The 24,269-nt window shown below is 35.6% G+C and overlaps 6 protein-coding genes and 1 non-coding gene across 8 annotated transcripts; 4 read left to right on the top strand and 3 right to left on the bottom strand.

Annotated features, from left to right (window-relative positions):
* Nucleotides 1-159: 159 nt before the first annotated feature.
* LOC106384649 lies at nt 160-2,162 on the bottom strand. Its single transcript, XM_048764397.1, has one exon. It carries the CDS (start codon nt 873-875, stop codon nt 483-485), a length of 393 nt encoding a protein of 130 aa, XP_048620354.1. The 5' UTR covers nt 876-2,162; the 3' UTR covers nt 160-482.
* Nucleotides 2,163-2,239: 77 nt separating this feature from the next.
* Nucleotides 2,240-5,460, top strand: LOC106389784 (fe-S cluster assembly factor HCF101, chloroplastic-like). The gene is made up of 14 exons (XM_013830127.3): nt 2,240-2,582; nt 2,672-2,814; nt 2,910-2,960; nt 3,088-3,243; nt 3,451-3,594; nt 3,672-3,814; nt 3,913-3,982; nt 4,073-4,168; nt 4,262-4,351; nt 4,432-4,485; nt 4,565-4,688; nt 4,768-4,892; nt 5,011-5,133; nt 5,260-5,460. Exons 1-14 carry the CDS (start codon nt 2,255-2,257, stop codon nt 5,332-5,334), a joined length of 1,722 nt encoding a protein of 573 aa, XP_013685581.1. The 5' UTR covers nt 2,240-2,254; the 3' UTR covers nt 5,335-5,460.
* Nucleotides 5,461-6,755: 1,295 nt separating this feature from the next.
* Nucleotides 6,756-8,235, bottom strand: LOC106389783 (protein LOW PSII ACCUMULATION 1, chloroplastic). 2 transcript variants are annotated; one of them, XM_013830126.3, is made up of 4 exons: nt 7,907-8,235; nt 7,254-7,832; nt 7,086-7,136; nt 6,756-6,997 (listed from the first exon to the last, which is right to left on the bottom strand). In XM_013830126.3, exons 1-4 carry the CDS (start codon nt 8,152-8,154, stop codon nt 6,859-6,861), a joined length of 1,017 nt encoding a protein of 338 aa, XP_013685580.1. In that variant the 5' UTR covers nt 8,155-8,235; the 3' UTR covers nt 6,756-6,858. The 2 variants fall into 2 exon arrangements, with proteins under 2 accessions (XP_013685580.1, XP_048620333.1); XM_048764376.1 differs by lacking the exon at nt 6,756-6,997 and having other exon boundaries at nt 7,092-7,136; nt 7,316-7,832; nt 7,907-8,232.
* Nucleotides 8,236-8,380: 145 nt separating this feature from the next.
* Nucleotides 8,381-9,988, bottom strand: LOC106389782 (glutaredoxin-C5, chloroplastic). The gene is made up of 5 exons (XM_013830125.3): nt 9,580-9,988; nt 9,413-9,486; nt 8,952-9,026; nt 8,736-8,762; nt 8,381-8,619 (listed from the first exon to the last, which is right to left on the bottom strand). Exons 1-5 carry the CDS (start codon nt 9,867-9,869, stop codon nt 8,543-8,545), a joined length of 543 nt encoding a protein of 180 aa, XP_013685579.1. The 5' UTR covers nt 9,870-9,988; the 3' UTR covers nt 8,381-8,542.
* A 6,536-nt stretch (nt 9,989-16,524) lies between these two features.
* On the top strand, nt 16,525-16,631 carry LOC125607735. Its single transcript, XR_007338805.1, has one exon. It is a non-coding gene; the product is annotated as a small nucleolar RNA R71 (small nucleolar RNA).
* A 1,927-nt stretch (nt 16,632-18,558) lies between these two features.
* Nucleotides 18,559-19,245, top strand: LOC111214502 (F-box/kelch-repeat protein At5g39560-like). The gene has a single exon (XM_048777084.1). It carries the CDS (start codon nt 18,559-18,561, stop codon nt 19,243-19,245), a length of 687 nt encoding a protein of 228 aa, XP_048633041.1.
* A 1,298-nt stretch (nt 19,246-20,543) lies between these two features.
* On the top strand, nt 20,544-24,026 carry LOC106384648 (F-box/kelch-repeat protein At5g39560). Its single transcript, XM_013824585.3, has one exon. It carries the CDS (start codon nt 22,670-22,672, stop codon nt 23,846-23,848), a length of 1,179 nt encoding a protein of 392 aa, XP_013680039.1. The 5' UTR covers nt 20,544-22,669; the 3' UTR covers nt 23,849-24,026.
* Nucleotides 24,027-24,269: the final 243 nt, after the last annotated feature.

Genomic DNA, 24,269 nt, shown 5'->3' with positions numbered 1-24,269 from the left:
CTTCTAGTCCTGAAAATACACAATGACACCGTGTGACCCAAGAAAGCGTATAGATATCGTATATGTATGCCGCGAAGATTTTCTTGTATTCGGAAATGAGAAGCTGGCTAATTACGCCGAGAGATTACCTAAACCTAGCGTGTGACCCAAGAAAGCGTCATTTCAATCGTTGTTTCGTAATTTTCAATCAAGATTTTTGCAATTCTAAATATTTCTATAATGAAATTCTCAGACCAAAATAAGTACCAAACATAAGTTTATGGTTGAGAAGATAAACTTATTTTTTAAACGTTGTAGTGTGAAAGCACCATAGTCTAATGGTTAAGGTTTAAAGGTTTCTACACCTATATGTAGCTTGAAAGTTAACGAAACAAAACGTATGGTCGATTATGAACAAAAATAATATAAAGGCTATTATATAGTTAAGCATAATTAAACAACATTATATAGTTAAGCATAATTAAACAAGTACTGATTGATTATCAGGGTTTTGCTTGTTTCAACACAGAGAAACACATATTCTTTGCAATGGGATCGTAGAAGAATCCAACTTCATCTCCAACATCAAGCTCCTTCACCCTCCACATATTCTTCCCAAGATAAAATTTATCAGATTCACGATTATACCCGAAAATTACCTCGTCCTGGTACCCCATATCGTAATCGTCGATCTTGATCTTTATAGGATCTCTTTTAAGTAAGTTAATCGACTTGCACAAAGGTTTCAAAATATAGTTCTCAACATCACTGTTGTTATCAAAATAAATCCAACGTTCACATTTCTCCGTTAAGACCTTCCTTATCTTCCACAAAGATGTTTTGTTTGCTTCGCGTGTATCTTTCAAAGTAGATGAACACGTTGAGGACTTTTCCATTTCTCTTTTCTTTTTGTTTTTGTGTTTATAATTCTCGAATTATTTTGATTTTTGGTGTAACATACAGACATTTACATAGTGGGTTTTATAATAGGTGTGCGAAAGCTTTAATTATTAAATTAATTAAGGATCAAGATTATGGATTTGATGTTATCCAGCATGGATTTTTTGAAATAAGTGCACATTAAATAAATATTTGTTTGAGGTTTTCATGCAAATTAAAAAAAATGTTTAGAGATCTTTTCATATATTAAAAAGGAAATTGTTTAAGTGATTTTGGATTATGTATTGTTTATAGATAAATTTGAGAATCTGAAATTTAAAGTGATTTGATTTTTAACGAGGTTTTAGATGATCGTAAGAAATTTGAAAATTTGGTGTGATTTTTGTTAGACAACTCTAAAATCTCATCAAAAACCACGAGATTTAGATTTTTACTTTTATAACTAAGAAACTTCTCTCAAACACTCTAAAAAGACTTAAAGCACTTAGAAATCTTCAACTTAAATTTTGTTAAAAGAACAGTGGATTTCAAAATGTTTTATGAAATTACAAGTTCAATAACACTGGATTTTAAAGTGTTTTAAAATCTACATTTGAATAACAGCGGATTTGTCATTTTGATACAAATCATCTCAAACTCTTAATTAAATACACGCTCCCCCTACCAAATCTTAAAAAAATATATTTTAATTTGATTGGTTGATCAGTTTAATCCTTCTATATGTTAATTTGATGTTTAAGTGATTTTGTTTTACGTATCGTTCATAGGTAAATTTAAGAAAGTTGTTATAATTTAATTGGTCGACAATTATAATTTTTGTTAGTTTTAAATAGAAGGTAAGTTTAGAAAAAAAATTAACATCACTAGCCAAATAATCTTTAAAAGGTGTTACAAATAATGTTCAAAATCATAGAAAGATGATCATATTTGATCAATTATTTTTATTTATAAACTATATAAAATAATCAATAAAAACAATTATAGAAATCAATATAATGAATTTATATTATCATGTAAAGCACCATATTTATATAAAAGGTATTACAATCCTTATATATACTAATCAAGAATTTATTTAAGTGATTTTTTCTCACATATAAAGTCTTAAAAAATATTATTGATTGATCGATGATTTTCCATTTTATTTATTTTAGTTAATTTAAAATAAAAAAATAAATATTTACCCAATTAATATACTTTCCAAATAATCTTAAATGAGATATTTGTAAATAAGATATTATAATAATTATTAATGTTAAGACTTAATGTAGGAATAAGCAGATATACCAATAAATGAGATAATGAAATTGTAAATCAGAATGGGCCTGTAGGTTTTCAGGCCCTGAAGATAAAAGAGGGTCCGCTTATAACGAAGATGCTATTGTCATCACAGCCAAACACGTGTCATCACACTTCTAAAAAACTCATAAGGCTTCTTCCCTTATCCTACGCGCCACTCACTCTGCTTCCTTCCACAAAGACGACGACGACGATGAGTCAAACGGTGCATCGTCTTCACTCTTATTTACGTTCGGCAGGGGCATGTCTAGTCTCGTCTCCCAGGCCTCCACCACGACGACTCGTATGTATTGCCACCGTAAGTGATCGTAGTAACCAATCCAACGTTCTGCTGTGGAAAGGACGCGTATCTCACCACAAGCTCCTCTCTGTTGCTGCTAAAGCTTCTTCTTCAGCTCCTCAAGGTAAAACATATTTGCCAATAATGAGCTAAATAAATCGCAAGTTGAATAAATTTCATTTATCTAAATGCATCATCTTAATATATATGCAGCTGAGACTGAGAGAGTTTCTGAAACATCATTAGAAAAAGAAGTGTTAAAGGCATTGTCTCAGATCATTGATCCTGATTTTGGGACGGATATAGTTTCATGTGGTTTTGTTAAAGATTTGGTAATCGACGAAGCTCTTGGAGAGGTAATTTATTATTAATACCACTGTATTAGTCAGGTTACTGTTTGTTTTTAATCCTTTGTTGGAACTTTGAAACATGGTTTTTTTTTGGGCCATAGGTTTCTTTCCGTTTGGAACTAACAACACCGGCATGTCCAGTCAAAGATATGGTAAATAATGACCCAATCCCATTACAATTCTCCCTTTGAATGAGTAACTTAGCATCTTGAATTAGGCTCAACAGTTTTGAAAATCAAACATATCATTTCATGAATTATTTGTACTGTTGTTTTGTAGTTTGAGAAGCAGGCAAATGAGGTAGTTGCAGTGCTTCCATGGGTGAAGAAGGTGAATGTGACAATGTCGGCACAACCAGCTAAGCCTATATTTGCAGGGCAGCTTCCACCTGGTTTATCTAGAATTTCAAGCATTGTCGCTGTTTCTAGTTGCAAGGTACAACAACCAAAACTAATTTCATTCCTTAATGTTTCTCTCTTTGTAATATTGTTATCTAAAGTATTGATTGTGCTCATGTGCCAAAGTAGTCCAGATGTGAAGATTAGGAAGATGTCAAATTAATCTCCTCGTATATATGTTTCTTGACTTGGATCTCTTTTTTAGTTAATGACAGACTTGTGTTAGCTCTGAACGTGTTTTCAGGGAGGCGTTGGAAAATCAACAGTAGCTGTAAATCTTGCTTATACATTAGCTGGTATGGGTGCAAGAGTTGGCATCTTTGATGCTGATGTCTATGGTCCTAGTTTACCTACTATGGTCAATCCAGAGAGCCGTGTTCTTGAAATGGTACATATATATCTATTCATCTTGTGGTGTACGTACCAATAACACGAGTGTTAATATATATATATTAATCAAAACAGGATCCTGAGAAGAAGACTATCATCCCAACAGAATACTTGGGGGTGAAGCTAGTCTCATTTGGATTTGCAGGGCAAGGTCGTGCCATTATGAGAGGTCCTATGGTCTCTGGTGTCATTAATCAACTCCTTACAACTACTGAATGGTTTTGTTTGTTTATTTATTTTACATGACTTTTGATTATCTTTTCCAATCAAGAACAACAACTCATAATCTTTTTTTTACCTGGTGTTGATGATGAAGGGGAGAACTGGATTATCTTGTTATCGACATGCCTCCTGGAACCGGTGACATTCAACTAACCCTCTGCCAGGTTCGGTTCTGATGATGGACAAGTTTTCTTTTTTTTTCCGAGTGCCCTTATTCAATCAATTTCATGATGCATTATATTACAACTCCTCAGGTTGCGCCGTTAACAGCAGCGGTGATTGTGACCACACCTCAAAAACTGGCATTTATAGATGTTGCCAAAGGTGTACGAATGTTCTCAAAGCTAAAGGTTTCTTCTTCTTGGGCCTTACGTGGACTTTGCAACAAGTATGAACAAAATCTGAGATTTTATTTTCCCTGTTTTGGTTGTTGTACGGAGTAGGTTCCTTGTGTTGCTGTTGTGGAGAATATGTGTCATTTTGACGCTGACGGGAAACGTTATTACCCTTTTGGGAAAGGCTCAGGTTCTCAGGTTAGCTTTGGCTTATGCCCCACTCTCTCTTAGTTTCTTTCCTTCACATAAAATGATAACTAAGTCTCTGGCTACTGCAGGTTGTCCAGCAATTCGGAATACCTCACCTCTTTGACCTCCCCATTAGGCCAACGGTACTTAAAACAAATTTATAGAATTTTGTAAAACAACAACACAACTGTTCTAAATAGTTTTTTATTTGTGATTGTTTAGTTATCTGCTTCGGGAGATACTGGAGTTCCTGAAGTTGTTTCAGATCCTTTAAGTGAAGTTGCAAGAACGTTCCAAGATCTTGGTGTTTGTGTAGTGCAACAATGCGCCAAGATACGCCAACAAGGTTAAAAAGAAATACATTATTCACAGAGAAACCTCATATACTATTATAAGGTTTTAATGCATTGTATGTTTTGTAACAGTTTCCACAGCTGTGACATACGACAAATATCTTAAAGCAATCAGAGTGAAGGTGCCAAACTCAGATGAAGAGTTCTTACTTCACCCTGCAACTGTCAGAAGAAATGATCGATCAGCACAAAGTGTGGTATGGAAAGACATTTAACCCGAGAATCAATCCACTTTGTCCTATTTTTTTTAATATTATTTACTTGAAATTATCTTCATATTATTTGTATGTTTTGTTCTTTATACTTGTTAAACAGGACGAATGGACTGGTGAACAAAAGATTCAGTTCGGAGATGTGGCAGAAGATATCGAGCCTGAGGAAATACGACCTATGGGAAACTATGCTGTCTCGATAACTTGGCCGGACGGGTTTAGCCAGGTATTAAAACTGATATACACTTCGAAATGATCATAATCCAAAATTTGGATATAAATATAGATTGCCAATAAATGTTTTTAGATTATGAGTCTTGGGTTGGTTAAATGTGATTTTATGTTTATGCAGATTGCTCCATATGACCAGCTGGAAACAATTGAACGGTTAGTAGATGTTCCTCCATTGTCTCCAGTTGAAGTTTGATTCTTAAAACGATAGTGTTTCCTTCTCGAAGATAAAAATTTGTATGTATCTATACTATTAAAACATGAGATCTTTTTTTGAGGTCTCTTTAGTATTTATAGAAGTGCCATTGCCTTTTAAATTTAACTGAAAATTATTTGAAATTACCAAAAGAATATTCCCTAAGTCAAAGAGTAAATGACGAGCAATGATCGTAGTCATATCCAAACAGAAGTTCCATAACTATTCTTGATTCATTGTTTCCGTTACAAAGTATCAGTCGCAGGAAGGAAATATTCTCAGCCTAACCTTTTGTCTTGTATATATAAACCCCGCAGAGATTAAACTACAGAAACTAAATTTTACATGTTTGTGGATTTGCTTGGAGAAATGATACTTTTGTTTTACTCCACACATCAACCTGCAACAATGAGATGGACATGTATCTTCTAGTCTTGTACATTAACTTATTTCGTAAGATAAAATGCCTGTGACCATTCCTTACTACCACTTAGCCTAGCTGAAACTCAGCCATGTGGGATATGAACCCCTTGCATATAATATTTGGTGTATACATCGTTGGCATCATACAGCCGCCTCCCATGGACATCATCTGCTTACAAGTTACAACATTGATTCAGGGATTAATTAAAATCCTGTGTCATTATCTGCAGATTCTTCTTCATAGTGCTGTGAACTCGTCACATTTGGTCTCCTTTTAACCAATCTAACATGCACATATTACATTTCACCATGCGGGTTTGTATAATGTTCTTAACCAGGTCACAAAACGTGCAGGAGCCGAAGACCCGGTACTCGGTTGTGGTCTGGTTTGCGAAAGTGAATTACGCCAACATATCGACCAAGAACTATGCATTAGATACTTTTTTTTGTTGCACAAAAAATGAAGGTCATTGGTTCAACTATAAGGGCATCTCCAATGGGCATCTCCAATGGCACACAAAAATTTCATCTATATTTCACACTAAAATAGAGTAACTCTATTATATAGTTACATTTGCTCCAATGGTTCACTCTATTATAGAGTAACTATATTATAGAGTGAACCATTAGAGAAAATCCAACTCTCAATAGAGTTACTCTATTTTAGAATGAAATATAGAAATTTTTTTTTGTATCATTGGAGATGGTCTAATTGTAGAAAATTTACATGTAGCTACAATTAATGTAACGGTAGAAATTAAATGAAAAAAATACTAGAAAAGAAAGAAATTCCTACAACAATATTTTTTTGCTTTAGAAAAAAAGCTCCTGGTAAATTTTATGGTTATAGATAGAAACTAAGCTAAAATCACTTGTTAATTATTCAACTGGTCTATCAGTTTGTAACTTGACCCGAACTATATGTACCGAAAAAATACCATTGGGATTTGGTTAACTACCTCTCTACTCTTGTTTAAATCTTCAACCATACCACCAAATTAAATTACCAAAATAATAATTTTGAAGTTAAAAATCTTTCCATAACTTTTACATTCCCCCTTAAAAATATACAATAATTAAGGTCCCTAATCTTGAAAATATTTACACTCTACCATCCATTCCATCAAGAAGACCGGTCCAGATTCCCTTAACCGGAGGAAGCTGTGCAACAAAGGCTTGCCATGGAGGATAACCCACTCCACTCCCTCTTACCCGCCCGTCCAAACGTAGTGACAAATACCTAAAACACTCACACTCTCAGCTCAAGAACCGATGCTAGAGATTCACTAAAACCATGTTTCATATCAAATGCAAATAAACTGACTTACACTGGAGAGTCTGAAGACACACCAGCAAGCTTCTTCTGCTCATCTATCCACCTGTTCAAATAATAGGAGAAACTAATCAAAAACACATGTAAGTTCGACTTGGACCAATCCACTTATCGCCAATTAGTTTTAAATTAATCACTATTTATATCAAAAGACTCTTTTAACCTTTCCCAATCAGAAACAAAAACTGGAGACACACGCCACAATCTCCTCCTACTCTGACTCACCTCTTCATCCTCACCATCAACCTCATCAAACTCCAGAACAGGCGTACTCCCATCAGTAGCATAAGCCACAACAACCACACCTCTCTCAACAAGCCCCTGAGTAAACTCTTTACTCCTCTTAAACGCTTCTTCAATATAACCCCCAGGACCAGCGCAGATCACAAGCCTAGCAATCCCTCTAAGATCACCCACAGATATAACTTTATTATTCTCTTCCACCCTCATTTTAAGCTTCGCAAGATTCTCTTCCCTAGAGAGCCTAGCCATCTGAGCGTTCTTGGTCTTGTTTTCACGGAAGTAGAGGAAGGCAAAGAGAGAAGCCGCACCAACGTCGATGCCTAGGCCTTTTACTATCTCAAGCACTTCACCTGATCTCGCGGGGTTCGCTAAGGCTCCTATAAGCCTGGTGGTGGCTATTAGTCCTCCTAAGGAAGCGCTGGCTATGAAGGCGAGGTAGAAGAACATACGGACTGATCTGAATGGAGACAGAACCTCGCTACGGATTCTTGCATCCGCACTGAAAAAGCATACACAGAGAGAGAGCTTCATCAAGTTTCTAACCTTTCAAGAACTGAAGAAAGAGAGTGTTACCTGATCTCGGATGAGGAAAAGGGGGAAGGAGAAGGCTCGTCTGCTGCGAAACAGACGGTGTTGAGAGACAATGGTTGATGCTTTCTACTTATCGTTAGAGTGCAAGTTCGAGGAGAAAGAACGTGTGTTTCTATGTGATTATGACGGGACAACCTGCGAGGAGAGTATGGATCTTTTGTCTGAATGAGAGCTCGTTTGATCAAGTGACAGTGGTAGATGTAAGCTTGGGAAGAGACCAGAGTAGCCATTGGTCTCTGTAGAATCTCTGCAACTTCTTCCTCTGTTCATTAAGATGACTTCTCCTTTCATTTTGGATCAGCCTCTTAGGGTATGTGATCATAAACTTGCCACGCTTCCAATATTTAACATCTCTTTTTTATTTTTTTTTTGTTGAAAATATTAGTTTATTTTTTTAAAGGTAAATAATATGAAAATATTAGTTTAATTTTGAGGGCTTGCTTAATGTAAACTACATGATTAAAAGTGTATATGTTATTTAGTTATAATGTATTATTTGAATGAGGTTCATCAATGCATTGACAAAAGAAAATGAGGTTCAAATGTTTACAAAAGAGAAAAAAACTCTTCCAAGCTCCGTATGCAAAATCTCCATCCATACCAGTTTCCATCGTCGCCTTAAGTTTGATTGGTGTTGCCGTTGGCTTCAGCTAACATCAGTTCAAGATCTCCTTTCCTGTTCAGCTTCACTGTATCTGTAGAGTACAACAAGAAGAAGATAACGCAGTGAATTGGGGTTGACGTAGATCCTTAGAATGTGTAGAAATGATGTATGAAGAAACCAAGAGGGCGAGTGAGAGATAGAAAGTACCTGTGCAGCCACCAATGTGCTTGCCTCCTGATTCATTAGGACAAAAAGGTTAGACACTATTATATGTTGTCCATAACCCGAAACTATATTGTGTTGTTAAGATTTTTTTGGGGGCATCTAAAAGTTTCATCTTTTTAAGATGGAAATAAGGGAAAAAAAAAGATGGAAATAAGGATTGAAGCTATGTGATGGATGCAAACGGATTGAACAGCATACCAACGAAAACATTAGGAACAGTGTGTTGCCCAGTGAGTCTTTCCAGTACCTTCTGCAGTTGTGGCCCTTGTGGACCTGAAAGATGAGGCAAAGAGAAGCACATTTACTAGTAGAATAGCATCTACAACTTGTAAGTTTCTAAACCCAAAGTCCAGGAACAGGAGCTAAAGATAAAAGACATGAACTAAAGTCGAACTTGGAAAGTAAATCAAACAGAAAGATAGACCAGACTTTCAACAAAGTGTATATGAAACCAATTCCAAAGCTAACAAAAACAAAATGCTAATGGAAACTACTACTTCCAAGTTTTCTAACAACTAAGAAGGCATATTCTTTCATCCTCTCTATCAACACCCTTGACCTATATATACTATAAGTTTTAACATTATCATAATCAAGCAAATCTGTCACATATATGAAATTTTTTTTTAGAAACGTTAGGCAAATATAAACAAACATACCAAGTTCATCCAATTCAATCACCAGTGGCTGAACACCAAGTCTCTTGAATAATGTCTTCACTTCAGTACAGTATCTGAAACACACACATGAACCAATCATCAACAAATAATATATTTATTTAAAAATAAATTGAAGATCTGAAGAAGAAGAGCAAAAAACTGCCTACGAGCACCAAGTTTTGGAGTAAACAACGACAATGTTCTCAGTAACCGTTTTCCTCACGCTCTCCTCCATTCTCGATCCGAACGAAGAAGAAGACGAAGCAGCCGAAGAAGACATGGCTCGAACAGAATAACATGACTGCTTTAGACATCTCTTGAAAGGAGATCCGACGGAGTTTCTGATGCCGATGCTTGCCGGAAACAGCGAATAAGAAGTAGAAGAAGAGATTGAAGGAATCGAATCTAGAGAAGACGAAGATGCAAATTTCAAAGGGTTGAATGCTGAGACTGCCATGGGGCGATGTTATTATTTTTGACCCTTTGGATTCTCAAAAAGCCGACAGATTCTTGGAGCTTCTCTTTGCGTGTGGATGGTACTTGTTGTCTCGACGTCTGACTTGTCCCTCTTTTACCTTTTCGTACTTCTTGTCTGTCTATCAGCTTTACTGAGCCTTTACTATTCTTAATGGGCTTTTCTTTTTATACATTTTTTGTTTGATTCCTCTCTCTAAAATGGGCTTAATTGCCTTGAAAATTTAAACAAATCATGAGCTTTTTTGGTATATGTAAAACTGTTGGGTGTTTATCTTGTTAAGATTCGATAAACCATTTGGAAATCTTATATCAAACATTTTTATGAACATTGACGACTGGTTTTCCTGCTACCACCCGCAAACGCAGCTTTTGCGGTTGGTAGCAGTTGTCGGCGGTTTGCAACAATCACTCAAATCATTCTAAACCGCTTCAATCCACTCTGAATCTCATAAATTCAAAAGTTGGCTCCAGATAGCGTTTGCGGTTGCGGGAGGGTAAAATTTTTTTCTTTTTTATAAAACAATATATATACAAAAGTAAAAATATTTAATAAAAAATTTAAAATTGAAATTATGAAAATATTAAAATATATCTATTATATTTTAATTTATATTATAAAATTTTATAATAAAAACAATTTCAATCAATTTTCAAAAATTGAAATTATAACTTTCTAAATATAAATTTTATATTTATTATATGATTTTTGATATTTTATAATTATATTAAATATAAATATTGTTAATTTATTATTTGACTATTACCGCATTTATTAGTTAACCAGTCATAAGTCACCCGCAAACGCACTAATTTTTAACAGCAGTACCAGTCGTACAAATCTCTTAAAATTGCTAGAAACCGCAACCGCCCGTATTCACAAACTCCCGCAACCGCTGCTGCAACCGCTGCGTTTGAACCGCTCTTAAGAGAAAAAAAAATCAATTGAACGTTAACGTGCATGTAGCCATTGACCAATGTAGTCTTACACTTGAGCCAAACTAATTGGCTAAACTAGTCGAACGCTTTTGGAAAAACCCAAATACCATGTACGTGTTAGCTAAGTTGCCATAACTAGCAACTATCGTGAGAAGTTTGTAAAACATTTCTCAAAAAAAAATTGTAAATATAATAAACAACTCATCTATGGACCTCACTTGGCAAGATCATGTGGGAACTTTTGACTAGAAATTTATGATTATTTTTCAATTTTTTTTTAAAGATTATTAACAATTTAGTTCCTTCTGTTCCTAAAACTTAAAATCAAATTAGAATTTTGATATATTTTGAATTCAAACATTTACAAATAATTGTGATAAAAATTTTGAGTATTAAAAATAAACACAATTTAAAAATTTAGTGTATTAAAACAAATATAATCCTTGTTTAAGAGATTAAACTAAATAGCAAAACAAAATGGATATTACAAATTTAATAAACTTTAGTTGAGGTATTTTTATGGAAATTTTCCAAAACTAAACTTATGTAATACTTGTCACATTTTAGTGAATTTTCTTATTTTTCATCTCTTCCATGATTTTAAGGTAAATCATTAGCTTAATTAATATTATTAGAATTTTCTTAATTCTATTCTCCATGATTTTAGTGAATTTTCTTATATGAATTTTTTTCATGATTTTAGGATAAATCATTAGCTTTATTAACATTATTATATAAAATTTTATGTTAATATATATATATATATCATAATATTTAAGATAATTAATAAACAGTTACTTATTCTACCAATATATATATATACATACTATTATTTTAAAAATATATATTTTAATATAGAGTTATCATGATATTTAGAATGTTTAATTAATAATAGATGTTAACAATTGATATTCAGAATATCTATCAATAATATCATAATTACGTTAACCTTATATTTAGTTTATGATTTAATGACTAATACTATAGCACGTTTCTCTAATTCTTGTTTGGAAATATTGATCCAAATACAGATTACTATAAAATTTATATATAAGTGTACTAACATATTTTAATTAATCGGTTTCTTCGGTTGGATTGGTTAATATACTGAAACATATCTATATACTGCGGGGTTTAAAATAACATTCATTCGGTTTATTCGGTACTATCAAATCAAACTATTTTTTCTATTTCGATTCGGTACGGTTTTAAATGGTTCGGTTTTACAGGATTGAACACCCCTAAGGTATTGTTATTTTGTTGATGTTTTATGGGTTGTAATTATTTATAATTTCTTTCAGTACCACTTGGTTTCTTTTGAGTAAATATAATAAATGTTTAATTTCAAATACAAATTTTCTGATTTGATTATTTCTATAGAAAATGTTTTGATCTAAAATTCACATCCCATAAATAATATTATGAAACAAAAGAACATAATTTAATATATTGATTATCAATATGAATATTGATGTTTTATATCTATAGTATTAAATAAGAATTTGTATTTTATTTAATAATTTTTAATAAAATTAAAAATTGTTAGATATTAGTCCGCACAAGGTGCCTGACATCAACTAGTATTTACATACTTTGACCTAATTATGATCTATTCTGTAACCTAAACTCTAGGTTTTATATACCATCGTCAAGTTCTACCAAACATGAACAGCGATGATGAAATCGTTGAGAACATTCTTGCTCGGGTCTCTAGATGCAACTACCCTAGTCTCTCTCTAGTCTCCAAGAGATTCCACTCCCTCCTCTCTTCTCCCCAACTGTACAAGACACGATCTCACATCAGAACCACCGAACCATGTCTCTATCTCTGTCCAAAACATTCTGAGAACCGACCTCCTAAATGGTTCACTCTGTGGATGAAACCTGTTGATGAAACCCTAACCGACCACGACGACAATCATCGTCTTCCACATGACGACCACAATCATCGTCTCCCACATGACGACTATTCGTTGTTTCCGGTACCTTCTCCTTCTAATTCTATTTGATATTACGTGTATACGCACACCAAATAACCTAATGTGCACACTACCACAATCGAATGGTATGTCGATGTAGCACTTTAGGATCGAATCCACAGAGACCAACTATTACACTTTATCTTTATGGGATCAATATCAAGCTAAAACAATATGAGGGTTTTAAAGTTTGTGGTAACGTAAAAAGCAAGTAACAAGATTAATTAAAGATTTCAGATGATTAAAATGCTAGCCTAGGGTGGTTTGATCGGGTGTTAAGCAAGTGTGAGCCAAACAATTATTCAAGTTTAATTAAGAGCAAGTCTAGAACTCGGATCACTCAAGTAGAACAGCCCACTGTCGTGGAACTGCCCCCTATGCTGATCGATCTTGATACCTAAACTCTCGTTTGGATCAAGATGCGACAACAAGCAATAGAGGTCAAGTCCGATATGTTCACAAAACACCCTAACATCTACTTTCGCTGGTTAGGGATGCAATGCTCATTCAAGTTATGTCTAGCAACCTATAACACTTTTGATGAATAGATTAAACCTAGAATCAGGCACTAAGTGGTTAACTTGATGCAAGCCTTAAGAACAACAGTGAATGAAGACAATCGATTTATAACTTATTTATGTCAAGCTCACGGATCTAACACCCTAACACCCTAGACTAAGTAAGCTGACTACTCAGCCATGGAGCAAGAAAACACAGAGACAGAGACTGAATAAAACATGTATAGATAAAATAGAATAAGGGTTCAGGGGGTTCTTCTCTATGGTGAGAGAGATGGATCCTTCTCCCTTTACAAAGTATCAAATCACAAGTCTCCAACTCTAAGAGCAAGAGCATTAGAGGTTCAAGAGGGAGGTTCACACGTTTTACGAGAAAAAAAAAATATTAAAAAAAGCAAAAGTGATGAACTCACCCCTTCTCACCTCTTCTGCATGATACCCTCTCTCCTAAAGTTCATCACTGTAGCGCGGGCCCCACGACACGTGGCGGCCCGCGATTGGTCAATTTTTTTTTTTTTTTTTTTTTTTAAAAAAAAATCAAAATGAAAAAAAGAAAAACTTTAATAATAAAAAATTAAGAAGGTGAACCCCAAAGGGGGTTCACTGATGCTCATGCTCTAAGGTCTGGTTTCTTCTCCCAAAAACAGCGTAGTATAATAAGGAAAAACAGAAAAAGAAGATATATCAAAACCACAGGCGGCTGGGAGAGAAAATAGAGAGATTAGGGCAAATCTCGAAATAGGTTGTTGTTTCCTTAAAAATCTCTGCCGCTGGAACACTCCCTCGGAACAGTCACTCGGGTTGCTCCGCTATCCGGAATAGTCACCAAGACTGTTCTGCGTGAAAATCACCAAATTGCACTGTTTTCTGCCTCTTTTGTTCCAGCTGGTTCATCTCCCATCCAATGCAACTCCAGACCTGTAATGACTCGAAAAGGACTAGGAAGACTCGATAAAGACTTGAAAACCAATTTAAAAGCATATATACAAGATGTATAAAACACCATATATCAATTCCCCCAGACTTAGATCCTTGTTTGTCCTCAAACAATATCAAGTATCAAGAACAGGGAGAAAGGTTTGAAAGTGTGGGAACTCTCCTATTCTCAGCAACCATACTTTAACCACGAATCTCTGAACCATACAAGCAGTAAAACTAGGACAACACACCCTTACCGGAACCCCACTGACTGCTGTTCAAAAATCGGCTCCATACTCTTCATCTCAAACCTGAAAAAGCAACACTATCGAGACAGAACTCCCTATATTCATTTAAGAGTAGCGTGAGCTTCTCATCATAGGCATCATTCAGGGTAGACGGTCTAGGTGTGGAACATGCTATTTAATGGTGGAGTTAAGAGTGTTTAGGGGCTACCATTTCATTGAAGAGGATGCAGGATATCACACAAAATGGCAAGAGAGGATAGATCCATTGATGTCCACAGCCTCTACTCGTTTTTGCTCTATCTGGTGCGACTGTTCTGATGACGGAACAGGCAACTGATTGTTCTGCTTTCTACTTTCCTCTACACACTCTTCAATACTTGGTACCAACTTCTTGCTCGACCTTTCCAGTGGCTCCATGTTTCTTTTTCTTTCTTCCCCTTCTCCATCACATTAATCTCGTTTTTTTTTTTTTTTTTTTTTTTTTTTTTTTTTTTTGAAGACTGATATGGTGATGTGACGAAGAAGGATCAGTGCTAGGATCTTCATCAAAGAACAGTCTGCTCTCACCCTTATCACCATGCTCCTTCTCTGGAACAACCTTTAGCTTTTCTACATCAAACACTGAGATGCGAGAGGCGTGTGATGAGGAAGATCTGGTGGGTACAGCCTTGTAGAAAACTTTCTTGTTGATGTTGGAGAAGCAGACTCTCTTGTTGGGCATATCGATGGTTGCTCCAACAGTAGCCATGAATGTCCTTCCAAATATCAAAGGCATCTCATGATCTTTGTTCATCTCAACAACCTGAAACTCAGCAGGAACAATGCATTCCCCTACTTGAACATGAAGGCTGCGGATGGTTCCATATGGGACTGCTCTGGAAGAGTTTGCAAAGGTCAGGGTCAACTGAGAACGCTCAACATCAGCAATTCCCAAATCGTCTACAATAGCCTTTGAGATGAGATTCACACAAGAACCAGAGTCACAAAGAGCGTCCGTGAAGGTTGTTCCTGCGATGGAACATGGGAAAACAAACTTTCCAGGATCATCAACCTTAGGCAATACCTTCAGTGCTGGCGTAGACAGTGCTCTGGTATAGAGGACCTTGATCTCCTCTTGAGTCTCTCTACAGTGTTTAAAGAACTGGAGCAATGGACGAATCTGGAGAGCATCTTCGAATGCAAGTTCTTTAGGAAGCCTTCTCACCATCTTGTTAAAACCTATCAGCTGCTCTTCACTAATGGGATCCATCAGATGTCTAGGTGGAATTGGATAGGGAACCTTGGGAACATAGACTCGAGATGGTGGAGTCTCAGCAGGTTCGCTAGGAGCAGTCACTCCAGAGCTAGCAGACTGCTCTGCTCTCTCTTCTGCGTCTGGAGCAGTCTCAGCGAACGGCTGCTCTATTGCATTACAGTGCTCAGTCCTAGGATTTTTATCAGTTCTTCCAGGGAGCGTCTCTTGTTGCCTCTTGAAACTCTCAGCTGTTTGAGCAAGCTGAACATCGATCTTTCTCATATGGATCGCAAGATTGTCATACTTGTTATTCAGCTCAGTGAACATGTTGCCCATCCTGGTGTCAATTTCTGTGGTTACCTGATTCAACACCTTGGCCTGAACCTGCTGACCCTGCAACAGCTGTTGCATCATCATACCCAGACCTTGCAGCTCATCTGGTTGACTGTTCCCGGTAGCTGGAACAGCATGCGGATTGCTCTGCGGTTGTCGCTGGTTCTGGTTCTGAATATGCCCGGCCGTAGGTTGTTCCATGCTGAAAACGTGCCCTTGGTTGTTTTTCAGTAGCTGGTCAACCTTGGCAGTCAGCTCATCTATTTTCTGGGCGTCAGAACTGTTTCCTTTCTTGGAGCAATCACTCTCCTCTTTCTTATTAGCTGAGCTAGCAGCCATATTCTCAATCAGCTTAAACGCTCCAGCAGTGGTTTGAGTCATGAAGTCTCCATTGCTCGCAGAGTTTAGAGCACCTTGGTATTTCCAGTCCACTCCATCATAGAAAATGTCCAGGATATAATCATCATCAAATCCATGGTGAGGACATTCTCTGCGATAGTCATTGAAGCGCTCCCATGCGTCGCAGAAAAGCTCATCAGTGAGCTGTCTGAAGGAGGTGATCTTGTTCCTCAATGCAGCTGTTCTCGCCTTAGAGTATAAATGGCTGAGGAACGCTGATCGGACCTGTTCCCATGAAGTGAGAGAGCCGGTAGGGAGAGAGTTCAACCACCGTGCAGCTTTTCCATCAAGAGAGAATGGGAATAACATGCACGTGATGTAGTCTGGTGGAACACCATTCACGCGAGTGAAACTGCAGACTTTTTCGAAGCTCTCAATATGCTCCATTGGAATTTCTGTAGAGAGACCAGAGAACATTTTTCTCTGTACTAGACCGATCAAAGCAGGCTTGATCTCGAAGTCCTGCCTGGTGCAGAGTGGAGGAACAATGGCAGAGCGCGTAGTAGGGATGTTACGCGGAAGGTTTCTCTGCCCGATTGGAACAGTCTGCGCCTGTTGTTCCTGCTGCGCGAGAGCAGCCTGTTCAGCAGCATCCTGCTGAGCTTGGATGGTCTGCTGCATTTGTTGCATCTGCTGCTGCATGAGTGCCATAGCCGCAGCGAGATCATCCTGATTGGCGTGATCACCCATAGTGGTGTCAGTTTGCCTTAGCTGTTGACGATTTGTTCTTTCTAACCTTGCTAGCTCCTGGTTGGTAAATGTAACTAACTCTCCTTGTGCGTTTCTCCGAGTATGTCTACTGGTCATGCACCTGGAACATTAGCTGCAACAAAAAGGATAAGGCAAGTTAGAGGTCTTAGACTAAATAAATAACCGAAAAATAAAGGTAAAAAAATGGTCCCCGGCAACGGCGCCAATTTGATATTACGTGTATACGCACACCAAATAACCTAATGTGCACACTACCACAATCGAATGGTATGTCGATGTAGCACTTTAGGATCGAATCCACAGAGACCAACTATTACACTTTATCTTTATGGGATCAATATCAAGCTAAAACAATATGAGGGTTTTAAAGTTTGTGGTAACGTAAAAAGCAAGTAACAAGATTAATTAAAGATTTCAGATGATTAAAATGCTAGCCTAGGGTGGTTTGATCGGGTGTTAAGCAAGTGTGAGCCAAACAATTATTCAAGTTTAATTAAGAGCAAGTCTAGAACTCGGATCACTCAAGTAGAACAGCCCACTGTCGTGGAACTGCCCCCTATGCTGATCGATCTTGATACCTAAACTCTCGTTTGGATCAAGATGCGACAACAAGCAATAGAGGTCAAGTCCGATATGTTCACAAAACACCCTAACATCTACTTTCGCTGGTTAGGGATGCAATGCTCATTCAAGTTATGTCTAGCAACCTATAACACTTTTGATGAATAGATTAAACCTAGAATCAGGCACTAAGTGGTTAACTTGATGCAAGCCTTAAGAACAACAGTGAATGAAGACAATCGATTTATAACTTATTTATGTCAAGCTCACGGATCTAACACCCTAACACCCTAGACTAAGCAAGCTGACTACTCAGCCATGGAGCAAGAAAACACAGAGACAGAGACTGAATAAAACATGTATAGATAAAATAGAATAAGGGTTCAGGGGGTTCTTCTCTATGGTGAGAGAGATGGATCCTTCTCCCTTTACAAAGTATCAAATCACAAGTCTCCAACTCTAAGGTCTGGTTTCTTCTCCCAAAAACAGCGTAGTATAATAAGGAAAAACAGAAAAAGAAGATATATCAAAACCACAGGCGGCTGGGAGAGAAAATAGAGAGATTAGGGCAAATCTCGAAATAGGTTGTTGTTTCCTTAAAAATCTCTGCCGCTGGAACACTCCCTCGGAACAGTCACTCGGGTTGCTCCGCTATCCGGAATAGTCACCAAGACTGTTCTGCGTGAAAATCACCAAATTGCACTGTTTTCTGTCTCTTTTGTTCCAGCTGGTTCATCTCCCATCCAATGCAACTCCAGACCTGTAATGACTCGAAAAGGACTAGGAAGACTCGATAAAGACTTGAAAACCAATTTAAAAGCATATATACAAGATGTATAAAACACCATATATCACTATTCTAGAACTATTTTATACTTCAGTAGCTGTTGGTTTCGAACTCTACGTAATCGGTGGAACTTACAATGCGCCGTCTTCAGCTGTCCGTATTCTTGATTGTCGGACGCACACGTGGCGTGATGGCCCTAGTATGTTGATGCCTAGGTGGTATTGGACGCGTGCCAATGCGTTTTTACTCGATTTGAAAATATATGTGATGGGACGTTGGGGGAGCGACGAGTCTCAGCATAATTGGATGGAAGTGTTGGACATAAAAACTCAGACTTGGAGACACCTGCGGATCCATGGAGTCGACAAGTTTGACAGCAATTGGTTTGTGACTAATGTGTTTGAAGGAAAGATGTACACAATTGCTGAAAAGAAGAGCTATGCTTATGACACACAAGAAAGTAGGTGGGAAGTTGTGGAGACACACAAGAACTTCAGATATATAAATGATTGGTGTGTGATTAAGGATGTAATGTATTGTTTTTCACGCTCCGGTTATTGCATGTGGTATGACTCCAAAGCTGGAGACTGGATAGATGTCATGGGTTCGGATATCCAAGCATTGCGCATGCATAGAAAAAGTAGCTTAGTGTGGTCATGGGTGCATGAAGTACGCAACCTTGGTGGGAAACTTCTATTTATGTGGATCCCTGAGTCCGAAAGAAACAAATGAGAACCTGAAGGGAGAATATGGTGCGCGAAGATCGCATTAGAGAAGCGTGAAAGTGAAGTCTGGGGTAAGATAGAATGGGATAATAGTGTATCCGAGTCGCGTTGGTTCTCGAGTTGTATAGTCTCAATTTGATGGTTACTTAAAAAGTGGTATGCTCGAACGACTTTTGCAGTTATTATGGTGTTAGTGGTTCTAGTCATAGTAGAGACCCTCTAGTATGCTGATATAAACACCCAAACACAATATTAAAAAGCAACGAGAAAGCTTTTATAAACATAATATATGCCTTTGTGTTTGTTCTTTTACCATCTTCGATCCATGTTTGGTCTTTTACCATCTTCGATCCATGTTTGATCTCTCATATGTTACCCTTTGGATTTAATAATCAAGCATAATCCACCCACTTGCTTTGAAACTTCACACTTTGAATTTCGACTATCTTCGATGATGAGATGCATCTCATGTCTGAAGTTGTGAAGGAATTATATTCCTTACAATCATCAGTGACAACAACAGCGACTCCAGCTTTGTATAACTGTATTAGATTAATCTCTAGTTTTTATATCAGTAACCCTTCGTGAGTGTTTTGATTGGAAATCATATATAGTGGAAAGCTGATTTAAATTCTTGTACAATTAATCAACCCACATGAACTTCCTTAAACTCACTCTCCATCTCATCCTTGGTGTATAACACCAAATAAAGAACAATTGACAAAGCATTCACGCTCGTTGCTTTCCTGTGCATCAGTTTCATTCTCCATTCTTCAAAATCTATGATGCATGATTTGTTGTGTTTGACAACTTGAAAAGGTTTAATTTGATTGGATAAGAAGAGAAGGCAATATGGTAGCTGACAAACTCGCAAAGCAACGGCTTCCTCATCAACACACATTTCGTTTTCATTTCTATGTGTACCTCATTTCATTACAATGGAAATGCACAATAAAGTATAGTGTTATGAGAAAATCTTCAAGTTTTAAGCAGAAAAATCAAGAAGAATGAAAAATATTTTAGGTACGTAGATTTAAAAATATTATTTTATTTTGTCATTTATATGTATAAATATTATTTAAATAATATAATTTAATTATTTTTAGTTATATATACAATTTTGTGTATATATTATTTGGTTGGTTCTCTTATCATTTGAGTATGATAGGTTACATCTACTTCTTCAAACTAAACCATTTTTTGTTCTAAATAAGTTTGATTTTTGATTAAGTTTTGTTAGTGTTGTTTAATTTGGTTTAATGTCTTAGATTAGCAAATATCTTTTTGTAAAATTATGCATGAATTGATATATGTTATTTTCATGAATAAACTAAAGTGAAATCTATTAAGATTTACATAAAATGAAATAACAATAATTTTTTGAAAGCTCATGAACATATATAAATTTTACAAAATAACTTATTTATAGTACTTGTCGTTTCATTTTTTTTATATGTATAAAAATCAATGGAATATTATTATAGATAATAATATGTTGCTATTTTAATTAGACTTTGATTTTAAGTAGAAAATTTGGATTACTCCGCTTAATCATATTATGGGTATCTATAATATTAAAAGAGAAACATTCTGAAAAATCTACTTATAAAAGATTGTTGGACCCTTTCATTAGATTAATATTTTTTTGTATTTCCTTATTTATCTCTAACCATAAGTAACTCAATATTCAATAACATTATATACCATATCATTCACCTATTTTTACTCTTATGAGTTAATCATATAATTTACAATATTTTTAAACGAGAATATGCTTGCGAATTCACGCTATCATTAAAATTATTGAAGATTTTGTCATTCATAATTGGTAAGCCCCATTCTCATCTACACAAATCTTACGTACATAGATGACAAATCAAATAGTTTTTTAAATTTTTCGTATTATTATAAAATATATGAGAATTATAATCAATTTTTTAAAAAATATTATCAAAATTTTCTAAGTTTTTATCGGGTCAACCTGTGTTGGTTCACGGGTTAATGGCATGATTTTTGGTTTTATCAGATTTTTAATTAATAGGTTTTTCTTAAATCTGAATTTTGTGAAAACATATCAGTTGGTATAATCATGATAGAATTTACATGAAGAATATAAGCCAGTCCATATTATATACGGCCACTAGTTTACTGGTCCAATTGCAGGTCTGAATCAAATATGAAAACAATGATTATATCTTAATTCGTCAATAAACTACATATGTATTCCTACTAAAAGGAGTTAAATCATTTTCAAAAATAAAATGTTTTTTTCGTACCATTTCAATGTTTCACGATTTATTTCAGTTTTTTGGTTCTAAAGATATAGGATTTGCTCGATTATTTATGAAAGTCAGTTTAATGTAGTTTTCGTTTTTCTTCTTCAGTTTGCTATAGTTTAGTTCCCGATTTCGGATAAATGTACACAACCTATACACTATATATATTATGTAGAAATTTATTTAAATATATATTAAATTTTGAAAACAAATCCGCGCTTTTAAGCGCGGGTCAAAATCTAGTATTAACTTACAAGTTACAACTATTCATCCAAATTAACTATAGTTGTTTTCAGTTCTAATTTAAAAAAAAAATCGGGTTAAACTATTTATAATAAAAATATTACACATATTTAATTGTATTTAGAATAAAACTATTTTAGTTATCTTTCCAATATTCAAACAAATAGTAGAACATAATATAGTGTATGTTGGTTGAGATTATGTTCTAAAGATAATTGTTTTAAAAAAAAATTAAGCTCATTTGTTTTTGTGAACTCTCTTTTTTATGAAATCATTGTGAAGTATATATATATAAATCATTGTGATTTGGAAACCAATATAAGGAAAAGTTAAACTTCAAAATCTGACTAAAAACTATATAAAAGGAAAAGGAGATCAAAATTCTAATAATGGAAATATATATAGTACTTTTATTTCATTAAAGATATTTTCAATTAACCACCATGAGAATTAACTTGATCGCGACACGTAAGAAACATATTTCCAAATAATATTATAGGATATACTTTAGATTTTGTTATAAATTCATGAAAATCTATTGGACTTGATTTCAAATAAATATATATATATATATATATAATTAAAATCAATTACTTTTTAATAACATTAGATTTAATTTAATTTAATATTTTAAACTTTAATTAAATAACATCAGATTTAAGAATTTTTTTGAGAATTAGGATTTAAGAATTAATAATGCATAATTTAAAATTTTAAGTTCTTATTGAATAACAACAGATTATAGTTGGATTTAATTTTTTTAAATAACACCTTGTATTTATTTTGGAAAAAAAAACTAAACATATAAATAAACTTGACCTAATGGTGTATTCTTTAACATAAATTTTAGTTTTTATCTCCTTAGCAAAAAAAAAAATTTGTAACTTATCTCATCAGCAGTTTCCGCTGAAGATGAACAGCGACGATGAACAGCTGCAGGGAAACAAGAACACCAACCTTCCACCACCGCTGAATCTACAATCTCAATCGTTTTCTTCACTCCCACATGAAATATCTGAGAACATTCTTGCCCGTGTCTCTAGATGCAACTACCCTAGTCTCTCTCTTGTCTCCAAGAGATTCCACTCTCTCCTCTCTTCTCCTGAACTGTACAAGACACGTTCACACATCAGAACCACCGAACCATGTCTCTATGTCTGCCTAAAACATTACGAAGACCAACCTTCTAAATGGTTCACTCTTTGGATGAGACCTGTCGATGAAACTCTAACCAAAGACGACGACGATCATCTTCTTCCACATGATGACTATTCGTTGTTTCCGGTACCTTCTTCTTGTAATCCTTTCCTCGAACCATATTGTACTTTAGTAGCGGTTGGTTCGGAACTCTACGTAATCGGTGGAACTTACGAGGCTCCGTCTTCAGCTGTTCGTATTCTTGATTGTTGTACTCACACTTGGCGTGATGGCCCTAGTATGTTGGTGGCTCGGTGGTGTGTGGATGCGTTTTTACTCGACGAGAAAATATACGTGATGGGACGTTCGGGGATCAACGAGTCTCTGGCTTGGATAGAAGTGTTGGACATAAAGACTCAGACTTGGAGACAATTGCGGAGCCTTGGAGCCTACGAGTTTGACAGCCGTTGGTTTGAGATTAATGTATTTAAAGGAAAGATTTACGCAATTGCTGAAGATAAGAGCTATGCTTATGACCCGCAAGAAAGTAGGTGGGAAGTTGTGGAGACCCACCGGCGGGGCTTCAAATTTATAAAGGATTGGTGTGTAATAGAGGATGTAATGTATTGTTTTACACACTCCGGTTATTGCAAATGGTATGACTCCAAAACTAGAGACTGGATAGATGTCAAGGGTTCAGATATGGAACTATTGCGCATGCATAGAACATGTGGCTTAGCATGGCGGCCTATGCTTCGAATACACAACCTTGGTGGGAAACTTTTAGTTATGTGGGTCCCCGATTTTGAAATAGACAACGAAAAAACTGAAAGGAGAATATGGTGCGCGAAAATTGCATTAGAGAAGCGTGGAAGTGATGTTTGGGGTAAGATAGAATGGGCTAATTCTGTCCACGAGTGGTGTTGGTTCATGAGTTGTGTAGTCTCGATTTGATGGTTAGCAAAAAAATGGTATGCTTGAACGACTTTTGCAGTTATAATTGTTTTAGTAGTGGTTTTAGTCATAGTCGACCCTCTAGTATACTGATGTAAACACCCAAAGTAATATAGAAAAAGCAACAAGAAAGCTTTTATAAACATAATATATGCCTACAATATTTGTTCGTTTACCATCTTCAATCCTTGTCTGATCATTCATCTATTACATTTTTGATTTTGATCAACTCATAATCCCCTAACTTCGAAACATCAGTACATCACACTTCCGCCTTGTTTAATTGTGTTCGACTATCTTGGTTGATAAGATGCATCTCATATAGGCTTGTGTGAACGCATTTTCTTACAATCATCAACTCCTGTGTCAACAACAGCAAGTCCAGTTTTGTATTAGATTAATCGTTCTACTGATTTTACAT

The sequence above is a fragment of the Brassica napus genome, chromosome A3 (genome assembly GCF_020379485.1).
Source record: "Brassica napus cultivar Da-Ae chromosome A3, Da-Ae, whole genome shotgun sequence".
Taxonomy (NCBI): Eukaryota; Viridiplantae; Streptophyta; class Magnoliopsida; order Brassicales; family Brassicaceae; genus Brassica; species Brassica napus.
This window is presented reverse-complemented; position numbering and strand designations above follow the sequence as displayed.

Bases quoted from the DNA above. Each gene is read 5' to 3' on its own strand.
- LOC106384649 (XM_048764397.1), bottom strand. From the start codon at position 875: ATGGAAAAGTCCTCAACGTGTTCATCTACTTTGAAAGATACACGCGAA.
- LOC106389784 (XM_013830127.3), top strand. From the start codon at position 2,255: ATGCTATTGTCATCACAGCCAAACACGTGTCATCACACTTCTAAAAAA. The intron at 2,815-2,909 runs GTAATTTATTAT...TTTGGGCCATAG, and splicing joins TCGACGAAGCTCTTGGAGAG to GTTTCTTTCCGTTTGGAACT. The intron at 3,815-3,912 runs GTTTTGTTTGTT...TTGATGATGAAG, and splicing joins CTCCTTACAACTACTGAATG to GGGAGAACTGGATTATCTTG.
- LOC106389783 (XM_013830126.3), bottom strand. From the start codon at position 8,154: ATGGCTACTCTGGTCTCTTCCCAAGCTTACATCTACCACTGTCACTTG. The intron at 7,833-7,906 runs GTAACACTCTCT...ATGCTTTTTCAG, and splicing joins TTTTCCTCATCCGAGATCAG to TGCGGATGCAAGAATCCGTA. The intron at 7,137-7,253 runs GTTAAAAGAGTC...TTATTTGAACAG, and splicing joins TTTGTTTCTGATTGGGAAAG to GTGGATAGATGAGCAGAAGA.
- LOC106389782 (XM_013830125.3), bottom strand. From the start codon at position 9,869: ATGGCAGTCTCAGCATTCAACCCTTTGAAATTTGCATCTTCGTCTTCT. The intron at 9,027-9,412 runs GTATGTTTGTTT...CTCATCTTTCAG, and splicing joins GATTGAATTGGATGAACTTG to GTCCACAAGGGCCACAACTG. The intron at 8,763-8,951 runs GTATGCTGTTCA...CTAATGAATCAG, and splicing joins TGTTCCTAATGTTTTCGTTG to GAGGCAAGCACATTGGTGGC.
- LOC111214502 (XM_048777084.1), top strand. From the start codon at position 18,559: ATGTATAAAACACCATATATCACTATTCTAGAACTATTTTATACTTCA.
- LOC106384648 (XM_013824585.3), top strand. From the start codon at position 22,670: ATGAACAGCGACGATGAACAGCTGCAGGGAAACAAGAACACCAACCTT.